This window comes from Nycticebus coucang, chromosome 17 (assembly GCF_027406575.1).
Source record: "Nycticebus coucang isolate mNycCou1 chromosome 17, mNycCou1.pri, whole genome shotgun sequence".
NCBI lineage: Eukaryota > Metazoa > Chordata > Mammalia > Primates > Lorisidae > Nycticebus > Nycticebus coucang.
The window spans coordinates 12,415,298-12,427,523 of record NC_069796.1 but is presented as its reverse complement, the minus strand read 5'-3'; the positions used below and the strand labels follow the sequence as shown (position 1 = coordinate 12,427,523).

Here is a 12,226-nt window from a genome sequence, read left to right as displayed (position 1 = left end):
AAACTAGCACACTTTTGCCTCTTCCTTGCCTTCTAACCTGTATTTCCCATTTGGGGTTTGAATAATCTTGAATTTAAGATTATTTAAATTATTAAGATTTCACCATTTCTGTTTTGAGTTATTTGGACATTCACATTGAGATTGTCAGGTTAACCACACTTACTTGCACATTCAGGTTTAAAAGTTTTATTGCTTAATATCTTTTCATTTATTTTCATTACTGGGGCAGCTGGAATGAAATATGCCATGCTTTCTGGTCGCCCGTGCTTTGGCAACATTCCTCATAGAGGTGGGGAATTCGTGTTCCATGAATCCAGCCTCCTCAGTGGAGAAACCCAAACCAATGAGCGTGCCCTGGCTCCTCTAGTAGCACATCCTCTGCCGATCACGTCCACCCAAGACTTAGTTCAGAAGTAAGCCCTGTGGAGATGCAAGTGCTACCTGTGACCTTACTTAATGGCAGTGGTGTGAGGGCAGCGACTGGGTCTTTACTAAAGCAATCTCCCAGTCTGGTTTAGGTATTGTTTCCACTGTGTAATTTCCAAGATCAGTTGAGATACCTGATATTTTTAAAACATCTTGTCATTTAGAGGTCTTGTTTTTTAAAAACTATAGCAACAATCCCAATAGGTTGATAAATGTTAGTTGGGCTAGTTTCAGAACTCTGAGGTAAAATTTCTATTCCCTTCTTTGACATTTAGTATTGGAGAGAAATCTGATACCAATGTAATTTTTTTTTGGAGGCAGCCTATTCCTGTCTTCCCACTGTTTTTGGAAAGTTTTCTCTATATTTGAAATTTTAAAAAGCCTTACTAAAGTTATGTCTGAATGTGATTTTCTGTTAGTTTCAAGTTACTTCAGGAACAAAGTGGGATTAGAAGTTCATAAATGTCCCCAAATCAGGAAAGTAGGTCTCAGAAATGGCAGGCCCTGAGGCAGCTGTGGGAGTAGTGACTTGTTTCTCACTGCCTCCTCCTGTATATTTTTCTCTTCTCTCCCTGCTGGCTGCCTTTCTCTTCATATCACAGTAATCTCAGCCTTAACGCTGATGACCTTTCAGTTCCTGCATTGAACCACCAGCCAGAAGTTTTCTTCGTGACTGTTACTTCAAATTGATTGGCCTATTCATTTCTTTTTCTAAGCAAGACTATACAAATCTTTGGTCATCAACCAGCTGATGATGACCCTCCCCTATGTCAGGTATCCACCTCTGGTGCAAACGGCCAAGGCCAGGTGGGGTTCTGGGCAGACCGACTTCGTGGTTCTGTGACTGGTCAGCGAGGCTAAGTGTTTGGATTTCAAAAGGTAGTGTAGGCAGAGAGGGTGATGTTTGGCATTTCTTTCACTAAAGGCATTTTTTTTTGTTTTTACAAATGTTGCTTTATATTCAATGGTTACCTTCACTAGTGTACATTATGTCAAATATTTTTAATTAAAGAAAGTCAACAATCACATAACTTCAAGAAAATAGTGAATAATCACAAATGTAGAGAAATAATATTCTGAAGTTCAGAGGAAAGAAAGTGTGTATTTAGCACCAAGAACAGTATTATACATACAGAACATACAGGTTGAAAGAAGCATCAATGGCCTAACAAAAAGCAGAATATACTTACATAGACCACCGGGTTATAGGAATGGCAGAATGACCTGGAGTTTACAGGAGCCACAGTTCATAGGATTCAACATTACAGAGTATTTTTTAAAGTCAGCATAATATGAGGGAGGATGAGCTATTAGAAATGAAAAAAATGTACATACACTACTTCAGCCACTGGATCAGCCATTGGACTTTTGAAAAACTATTTTTGTTTGTTAATTTTAAGGATTTTATTACTCAAATCTTTCTTCAGCTCTAGGTAGTTTACTTTCTGCATTTCTGGCACTCTGTTCTTTTCATATCTTAAGATTCAAAGAAACCCTGTGATAACCTGAATTCAGATTTTGTGCAGCTGTCTCTCATCCTTTGCAACAGACTCAACTTTTCACTTAACCCTGCAGTAACATCATGTATATTTCACATAATCAAGACAATTTAGATTCTACTTTCAGTGTTATTTAATCCTTATGAGAGATTAAATCTTTTATTTCGTTATTTCCCTCTCATTAACTTCCTTTTTAGTACTTTGGTAATTTGCAAAGTTTATCCTCAAAAACCAATCTAATTTGCTATTGAATATACTTTCCTTTCATCTGAAATCAATCTTCCATCATCTCAAAGTTCCCTTTTCACAGTTTCTTTAATCTTATTGCGAATGCAAATGAGGTATATACTGGGGTTACTGCCAGTTACAATAACTGTTTCAAGGGAACACTAACTCATGAACCTTCAGTTATATATATATATATATTATATTATTATATATAATGTGTTTGTTCATGTCTGGTTAAGTGTGTCTGCCATTGGGATTTGAGATGGACTCTATGAGATTGGAGGGCTCAGTATTCAAGTCTTTCATGCCTAGAGGAAAAGTTTGTCAGATTAAAGGTTTGGTTGTTGCAAGGAACAGCTAGAGCTGAAAGGAATCTCTCAAGGAGCTTCATTTTGATAATTTAGGGCAGTAATTCTCAGTAACATGTGGGTCCCTGGGCAGCAGCATTAGCCTCACCTTCAAACTTGTTAGAAATACAAATTCATGGGCCCCACTGCAAACCTGCTGCATCAGAAACTGTGGGGTTATGGCTCAGCCAAGTCTTCATAAGCCCTTCTGGTGATTCCATTTCGCTCATTTTAAAACCACTGCTGTAAGATTTGTTTCCTACAGGAGAGATACGGTCCTCTCCCTGGTCCCCTTCCTGTCTTAATGGGCATCATAGCTCTTAACAAGCCCCTCCCCAGTGATGGCTGCATCCTGTGAATTTTAAAGTAGAATTAGGATTTGCCCCTTTACTATTTCATAACCGTTATCTCTACCTAGGGTCTCCTCCAGCAACCTGTCCTCAAAGGCGGTAGAGGGATTGACTGGCCCTGCTCCCAGTCGTGTTGCCTACAGGAATTCCAGTTTTCTGGCCTGGCACATGGAATGAACTCTTTCATTTCCAGTATTATGTTTTCTTCCTTACTTGAATTAAAAGGCAATTTTATTCTAATTAATAACCCATCTCCTTGCACAAAAATATTTGAAGTCGTTTATATAAACTGGCATGCAATAATTCAGGAAAATAGAAAATCAGAACTAAAAGGAAACAAAGAAATAAGACCTCTATCAGTGGTTCTCAACCTGGGAGTCGCAACCCACAGGAACTGAATATTAAGGGGCCACGGCATTAGGAAGGTTGAGAACCACTGACCTATGTGCATATGTCCCCGCTGTGCAATATAAACATGTTATTCCTAAACAATGTCTTTCAGACAAAATTTGACAAAAATATCATGTAGATATAATCCAAAAACAGCAAAGCAAGGTGTTCATAAAGTGATACAGTGGCAGAGTATGGGCTTTGGAATCAAATGCCTTAGTTCAGATCATAGCATTTACTGGCATTTTCCATGAAAAGAATCCTCCTGAGGACCCTGGGCATGGTGGCTCACACCTATAATCCCAGCACTCTGGGAAGCCGAGGCGGGTAGATTGCTTCAGCTCAGGAGTTCAAGACCAGCCTGAGCAAGAGCGAGACCCCCATCTCTAAAAATAGCCAAGCATTGTGGCAGATGCCTGTTGTTCCAGCTACTTGGAATGCTGAGTTAAGAGGATCATTTGAGCCTAAGAGTTTGAAGCTGCTATTTGAGCTATGAAGCAACTGCACTCTACCCAGGGTGACTCTGTCTTAAAAAACAAAAAACAAAAAACTGTAAGTTATGAACAAAGGGCTAGACAATTAGCAAAATGATGTGATGTCCAGGGCAGCAGATGCTTATGCCTGGTCATCTTACCTCTTCTTCCCAGGGCCTCACCAGGCCTAAAAACCAGTTCCTTTTCCCTAATAGAGTGTATGAATTTTATCATTAAAATACATTTTCATTTGTTCAACAAATATGTGAGCATTTATCAACACAGTCTCCCTCTGATCTTTTAGAACAAGTAAGACAAGCTCTATTAAGTAAATTCTCCGTGTTAATAAGTGTGTCAGTTTATTTTCCTGCAGGAAGGCTTCCCCTCAGCTCTGCTGACATATGCCCCAGCACTGTGCCTATCAAAACCAGTTTTCCTGAACAGGCAGAAATTTTAAAATATGCTTTTGAATATCTTAATGGCATTACATCTACCTCTGAAGTTCCATGTGATTTGTATGTTCTGAGTATGGCCAAGTTCTGATTATATTTGGCTGCTGAAATTTTGCTCTAACATATACAGCGATAACAAGTGTCCATGTCAGACCCAGTAGCAACAAGGAGAAGATGAAGGGGCAAGACAGTGCCGTTGTGAAGCTTAGAGGGGACAGCTTCTGCCTAAGAATATCATCAATTAGTTTTTCAAGTATAGAATTTTATTGAGAAAAAGGAAATAACCTATCTGGGCCTATTATGCTCAATGCTTAGTCCTGTACTAGGCAGTTTATGATTACATGAATTTATTTTAACTGAGCGGAGTAAGAAAAAAATGTTTAGTGGAGAACTATTAAACATCAGGAATTGCTAATCACATAAAGAAAATGTCAGGAATGGTTAAGTGCCAATGCATGGAATGCTTAAGTGGCAATAGTCTTCTTCAATTGTTTTTATTACAGTAAGAGAAATTTAACTCTTAATGCATAGAATCTGAAGAAAAAAATTATATAAGCTTCTAAGAGGCCCTTTTGACAATTAGTACAAATGTGAAACAAGACCCTCAAACAAATACCAATTTCAGTAATAGTTTACATACAGCAATAATTTATTCTGAAATGTTCATTAGGTTTCTGTTGAGACATGATTTATGTCTCATTAATAAAAGAGCAGCCATCTCACCTCAAATACCAGAATATACAACAAGTTACAGCATAGCAAAAATTCTACCTACTTTCAGATAAAATCTAGTTCAGGTAAAATAAGTTTCATTCAATGTTTTACAGTTACACAGATTTTTTTTGTTTTGAGCACAAAATAGTGTAAATTGTTACACTGTAGCTATCTCTATGCACATCATGTGACCACAGAACTGTTAATCATTACTTCTGAAATGGAACCATCAGTTTCATTCATGCAGTAAAGCGAAGCAGGCTGGGTAAACTTGTTCATTGGGAACCATATTACTGTGAATTTCACAGCCACATGATTAATTATGATGTTAGATGACTCACAAAGACTAAAATTTTTTTTTGCATAAATACCAATTTTTCCCTGATGTAAGTTTAGTTACTTAATAATCTAGAAATGATTGATAACAGCAATATATCATATTTTCTATCTGTAGTGTTCATTATTTTAAGACAAGCAATAATTAAAGGATGTTGGGATGGGATGCTACTTAAATATAGGTATACTGTACAAATATACTTGGCTTTACGATTTCTCTTCCTAACTATCGAAGGCGCCTCCCAAAATATGACCAGTGAAGACAAGGTATACTATCAAATATGGCTTCAGAACAAAAACCCTCTCACAAGAATCAAACCTATTTACAAACTTTTCAGTCTTTTAAAGTTTCATTTGAAACAAAATTTCTATATAGCAGTTGTAATGAACAAACAATTTTCTTAGTTTCATTGTTCCTGCTCTTTCAAACAGATGTCACAAGGTAAGACCCAGAATGGCGCTTAGGGCTTTGAGTCCCGCTGGATTCTGTGCTGTCAGTTTTTGAGTCTCGCTTCTTTGTGTTATTCACTGGTGTTGGGATCTGCGATGGCCGGGCTGAAGTGCTGTCTGCGCTGCTTTTCCTAGGGCTTGGGTTGTAATTAAAAGGAGTCACTCTGGCAGCAACAGTCCCACTAGGTGAACTGTGTTTGCTTGAGCTGCTAGAACTGAAAGGGGTACGCTCTGCTATAGAACTTTCGTTAGTCTCTGATGCAGGGCCCGGATTACTTTGTCCTGCTTTTGTCTCAGTTCCTTTTTGGTCTGGGGCATCCACCTGAATAAAGGAGTTCAGACGATTTTCCAAACCCACGGTGCGCACAGAAGTAGTGCCATTACCCACGTTTTGTTTTCCCTGATTATCTTTTGAATCTTTAACATTTGGATTTCCTTTTTCTGAAACACTGTCAATCACTGGGGGAGTATTCCCTGTAGGAGATCTTCCAGATCTAGGGTTGTTAATGGGACAGTCTTCAATTCTAACCCAAACATCCTCTGTTTTAGAAACAGCAGGTGCCATTTGATAAATTAGAGTCTTTGATTCAGCACCATTTGTAGCACCTGAGGAAGTAGTCTGAGAAGTACTACTTGTGGGAGAAATTTCACTTTCTTTTATTTTTCTCCATGTTCCTTTTGTGGATACTTGGTTTTCTTTACTTTGTTTGGTTCCTGAAATAGAGTGCACATGTTTTTCATCTTCACTTTTTGCTTTTTCACTGGATTCTGAGGAAGCAGAAAGAATTGAAGATGAACTTCCAGTTCTTCTCCAAGTGCTTACTCGAGGAAGAGATGATGAGTGTTTGCTGTGTTCACGTTTCCAAGTTCCTGCCCTGTTGATTGGAAGTCTGGACGGGCTTTCAGAATGGGATCTAGCTATATCATGACGTTTTGCTGGTCTTCCATCATTATATTCTACAGTGGGGCTGAGATTAGGTGGAAGTTTTCGCCACCCACCAGCTTGAACAGATGAATGTGTGGCTAAAGACATATCAGGAAGGGAAGGACTTAAAACTGGAGTTTGTGCCTGGGACCTGGTGGGGGAATCTGGTCGAGAAGATGGAGAGAGAGATTCAAATGAAGCAGATTCCTCCAATTTTCTCCTTAAGGTTGGGCTTGGAGCTTCTTTGATGAAAGTTGACTGGCGTACTAATACGGGTCTTTCTGACCTATCAGATTCACTTCCACTTGATTTAGTGGAAGACATTCTAGAAAGTTCTACTTTCTTATTGGATCCATTGCCATTATTCATCTGATTTAGTCCTTTGGAAGCAGACTCACTTCTTGGGATACTACTGCCATTCTTGGGTAAACCTGTTTGTTTGGTAAGGTTCTGCTGGCTCATCTGTCTGCCTGGAGATGTATATGACATTTTCCCAGAACCTGAGGATTTAGTTGAAGCGGTACTAGGAGATGATGTCCTTGGCAGTTGAGATAATTTGTTGGGAGGACTTATTCCATTTCTACCAGGGGAAATTGAGTTTCTCCCTGGAGATTGCATTGGTCTACTTAATGGCTGCTGGGCAGGTCTTGAAGGGGTGGAATCTCTGGATCCCGATCTGGAAGGCCCTTTATTTGACCCACTTATTTGAGATGTCTGCCTGGCAACAGGGCTCAATTCTGATTTCACCGATGGCTTGGTTCCTCTGGGAGACGTAGTGGCTGTCTGACCTTCACTAGGGCTTTTGGAGGGTGGAGTCTTAAGGGGTGGGCCTTTTTTAGAAACAGGACTTGTACTTGAGGAGCTATTTCGAACTCCTGGAATATGAATCATTGTCCTGCCTCGAGAGATGGAAGGCATGTTTGTTTGAAGAGGCTGTTTCATTTGGCTTGCCACTTCGGAGTTGGACCGTATTTTTCCAGTAATCAAACTTTTATAAACTTTTTTTCCTCCTTTGATTCCTTTATTTTCAGATTCTATCTTTTTAGTTTCCAATGTACTTTTCTCCCCAGGTTTCAGAATTCGTGGGCCTTTATTACTTGTAAAGGGTTTTTCCTCTTGATCAGGGGTAAGATGAAATGGTGATCCCAGAGAGATTCCTGATTTCAGCGAAAGGATGGAATCTGAATCAGATGAGGCTTGTCTAGATAAACAGGCAGCAGCAGCAGCTTGATGTAAACTACTGACTATGGAATTTGCACCTTCCTGAATAGCTTTCCAATCAAAATTTTCTGAATCAGGGGATAAACCATGTTCTGAATCTGGTCTCTGTATATCTTTCAAATCAAGGGTCAAATCTTCAGCTAATATGCCACCCATATTTCTGGGACTATGTTTTTCATTATCACCCTTGAGTCTTGAAGGCTTTTTCTTTTTTGGCATTGCAGAACTTATACATTCCTGCAACAGGTCATCTTCAGAGTCAATACTAAGAGAACTAAGAGAACTGTTTCTTGAGAAACAAACAGGGGTATCTTCAACATGAAAAGATTTAGGAGCATAACCTGATGCCTGAGGTTTATTTGATTCTCCCTGTGAGTCAGGGGGCTCAGTCTCTTTCATAGGTTCATTTTCTTTGTTGTTATTGTTTTCTTGGTCAATGTCACTAAGAGAACTCAGAGAGGAATTCCGAGAAAAGCAAACGGGAGTGTTTTCAATAGCAAAATTCTGTAGTTTTTCATCAGTTGCTGCCCCTCTGTCTGGTATATCTTTGGATGACTGAGGAAAAGTGGATTGTTTCTGCAGTACAGGTTTAGACTGAGCTCGATTTAGTGGATGTTTTGTAACAGCTTGTGTCTTATTAGCTGCTTGTTGATTTGAGGACAGGTCTGTGTGACTGGTAACTTTAGCTTCTGAGTCCTTATTTTCTTTCCCTTTTCTTAATTCAGCCTTTTCCCTGGAAAGGTCAACATCATCATCATCAAAATCCAGAGAACTCAAAGAATCATTTCGTGAGAAGCAGTAAGGAGTGCCTTCAATGGGTGTGTAATGATGAGGCGAATCAAAAGCAAAGCTTCCTCTGACTCTGTCTTCATTACTTGGCAGCTTATTATTGAAGTCCTTGGAATTATTTTTCAAGTTCTGTTTCTTTGACTCTTTGTTGTCTGAGAAAGCTCTTTCAGCACTCAAAGTGTTTTTTGAGTCTGCATTTTTTCTTATATGTGCCCTATATTCAGTGTTTTGTGGTATAGGCTTTACTGGTGAAGTAGGTTTCTTTTTCTTAGCATCTAACTGATTTTTGTTAGTTCCAGGTGAAGACACAGATGCTTGCTGAACCTGGTCCATTATCTTTTTCACACGGAAAGGCTTGTGACTCTTCCCTTTGGGCATAGCAGAATTAATGCATTCTGCAAGAATATCACCTTCCTCTGTTTTACTGTCATCCAGCTCAGGTATGGTTATGGAGGAGGTTTTCCCTCTTTGAGCCTCATCTGTACTTCTGCCTTCTGTAGGAATGGTATCTCGTTTTTCAAATTCTCCTGACTGTGTCCCTGCTCTAACACCTTCTCCAGCAGCCAACTCATTGGGAGGAGATTCTATTGTTAGATCACTTAGAGATGTAGCTGTGGAAAAGTTTATCGGTGTCCCTTCTACACAATACACTCGTGGCATATCATCTCCTGGTGTAAAACTTACGTGCTTTTGTGCCTGCAACCTGTTTTGTGATGGCAGAAGTTTGTACACAGGAAGTTGACTTGGTTTCCTTGCCACAGGTGGAGGTAATTTTGAAGCAGTCTGGCCTGTTTTTTTTGTTTTATGTGATGACTTTGTTGGCATGGCAGAAATAATACATTCTTCTAGTATTTCAATATCATCATCATCTGAATCATCTAATAGATCTTTCTCAGAATCAATTGGTTTTTCTGCCTCTTTTTCCTGGTTTTCATTTGATTCTTCATGTTGTTCAGATTCTGTTTCATTCCCATTGTCATTTTCTTGAACTGGAGGCATTATTCTTAATTCCACATCTTTTTGTATAAATGGCTCATCAAGGCTCAGGGCACTCAGGCTAGAGGAACAAGAAAATCCATCTGGAGTACTTTCTGTGGCAAAGTGTAATAAAGTATCAGCATCTGGAAGAACCTGGACCCTCTGGACTGCAGCATTTATAGCGGCCTGCTTAGGCCCACTCTCTCTCTTCTCAGCCGTAGGCACTTTATTTTTAGGTACCTCTCGCTTGGTTTGAACTGTTTGAGGAGGGGGTGGAGGGGTCTTGCTTCTGCTTGGTGGCATGGTTTGTCCAGGGCTATCTGGAAGGTCACTGGGGCTTATGATTCCACTCACCATTCCACTGCATGGTTCACTCTGAACAGAGCTGGCAATCGAGCGACTCTCAAAGCTGTCAAGTGAGCTGACAGATGTGCACCTGCTGAACATGAGTGGAGTCTCCTGCACATAGTGCTCTGGTGGACTTTTGGGTGTCTGAGCACCACTTTTGGAGGGTGATTTGGCCCCTGAAGAAAATTCAACAGCTTTTTGCCTGGTTGATTCAGAAGATAAACCAGAAGCCTGGAGTCTGCTGGATTTGCTTCTAATGTGCTGCGACACTGCCGGAACCTCACTCACAGGATCTTCAGCTGATCTGGGGCCACTATTTTCTTTTATTTCTGCTATCTGCAAAGTATTAGCAGAATCTGCTTCCTGTGTTGTCTGATCACATCCTATTTCATCATCAGCCGATGACAAAGAAGATAGTGAACTACATCTTGAAAAACATATTGGAGTATCTTCAACACAGTAAGTCTGTATTGTTTCTTGGTTGATAGAAGAAACTTTGCAAGAGGTAGCTTTTTGAGTCTGAGCACTTCTGCTTTGGGTTGAACTTGGATGGAGCTGATTCTGCCTCTTGGAATTAGATGATGGTGTGGATGTGTTCTCACTGCTTGAAGGGATGTGCTCAGTTTTAGCACTTGGTCCAGATGAACTCTTTGAGAATGAAAATGACTGTTTCTGTGAGGAGGAAATGTCTGTGGCATATTTCAAACTATAATCAATAGGCTGATCCACAAGATGCTTTTCTTCATTGTATTTTATGCTGTAATTTGTTGGTCTCTCTTCTTCTTCATGCTGCTCTTCCTCAGAGTAACGCTCACTGTAGTTGGTTGGCTTATCATCTTCATAGTCATCTTCCTGACACAAAGACTGGCTTACATTTTGATTAATTCCATGATTAGAACCCACTCGATTTGTTTCTGAACCACTGGCTCCTCTTGATCTATATGGGGAAACACAGTCCTGCTGGCCAAAATGTGGCTGGAACTTGAGGTGCTTATCATCAGTGTTCTCTGTATATACAGGGTAAGTCGCGCTTTGACTCCGTGATTGTCTTTGCTCACTTTGTTTTATTTCATCTTCTATTATGTGTTTGGGTCTTGCCCATCTTTCACTCTGTGAAGGACTTTGCCTTCCAGAGTTCAATTGCTCATCTGAATATTTAAGACTATAATTTATTGGTGTATCTAGTTCTCCGTCATTATCATCCATATGATTGGCACTATGTATTTTGTGGGCTAGGTCAGCTGGATATTGACCGTAACTGCAAAACTTACTTTCATCATCTTCAGAATAGGATTCAATTGAGGGTTTCATTTGACCTCTTTTACCATAACCATCACTACTACTGACACTATTTAAACTATCATTTGAAGATCTCTTATATTCCAGTTTGGCATAAGGCATAGAACATGTCCTGTTTGAATTTTCCGACTTGGTGAAACTGTATGTGTTTGGATGTGTGTGGGCAGCAGAGCTTCTTCTCAGTGCGTTTCTCTCGTCTGTCACACAGTGCAGCTCAGTGGTAGACCCGGAGCTTCTCTCTTCCTGGGAGGTATGAATGGCTGATACCTCTTCCATGACTTTGGCAATCTGGGCTGCAGTTGTGGAGATCTGCAAACCTCGTTTCGAAGAGGTTCCTGGATTTTCTGTTCCTGGATGGTAGTTGCCCAGGCCAATTCCTCGTTCTCTCTCTAAACTTTTATCTTTTTCAGAACGAGAACTATCTAAACTTCCCCTTGAAGAAGAGGAGCTGGGTAATACTGTAGTATTCAAATATGGTGAAAGGACAGTCATGTTTCCAGCGTTAAAGTTGTCTGACCTATTATCATCATGTCTATTGGTGTCAAAAACATAGTCACCATAGAGATTTTGTTTGTGCCTCTGCTTACTACGATGAGATGCCTTGGGACTTAAATTGTCAATATTGTCAAAAGTTTCTGATAAATGCTGAGCATCTAATTCTGCTTCTAGGGCTTTTTGTTTCCTAACATGAAGAGAAGGCAAGCTTGAACCAGGTGACATGATATTGGCATCCTTATACTTTGCGGGTCTATTTGCCATGAGATTCCTTAAAGCTGCAGCACTTCCCATAGCAATCATTTTGTGCTTGGAATGGATGAGGTTCTTGAGCATGCTAACTGCCCCCATGTCCCATAGCGCTTCCTGGTCTTTAGGATTTCTTGCTGAGAGATTCCACAGAGTTCCACAGGCATTACTGACTATTGTCAAACTGTGAGATTTCAAGTGTTGTAACAAGGTTTGTAGGCAGTTGTTATCTCTTAGAATTTGCCTGAAATAAAATC

General features: G+C 39.9%; 1 protein-coding gene across 9 annotated transcripts in view; it reads right to left on the bottom strand.

The window, feature by feature from the left end:
* Nucleotides 1-4,629: 4,629 nt before the first annotated feature.
* Nucleotides 4,630-12,226, bottom strand: part of APC (APC regulator of WNT signaling pathway) — a 120,091-nt gene continuing 112,494 nt past the window's right edge. For all 9 annotated transcript variants that reach the window (XM_053567027.1, XM_053567029.1, XM_053567032.1 and 6 more), the window contains one exon: nt 4,630-12,213. In XM_053567027.1, the coding sequence (XP_053423002.1) occupies nt 5,640-12,213 (6,574 nt within the window). In that variant the 3' untranslated portion in view covers nt 4,630-5,639. The remainder of the gene's footprint in view (nt 12,214-12,226) is intronic.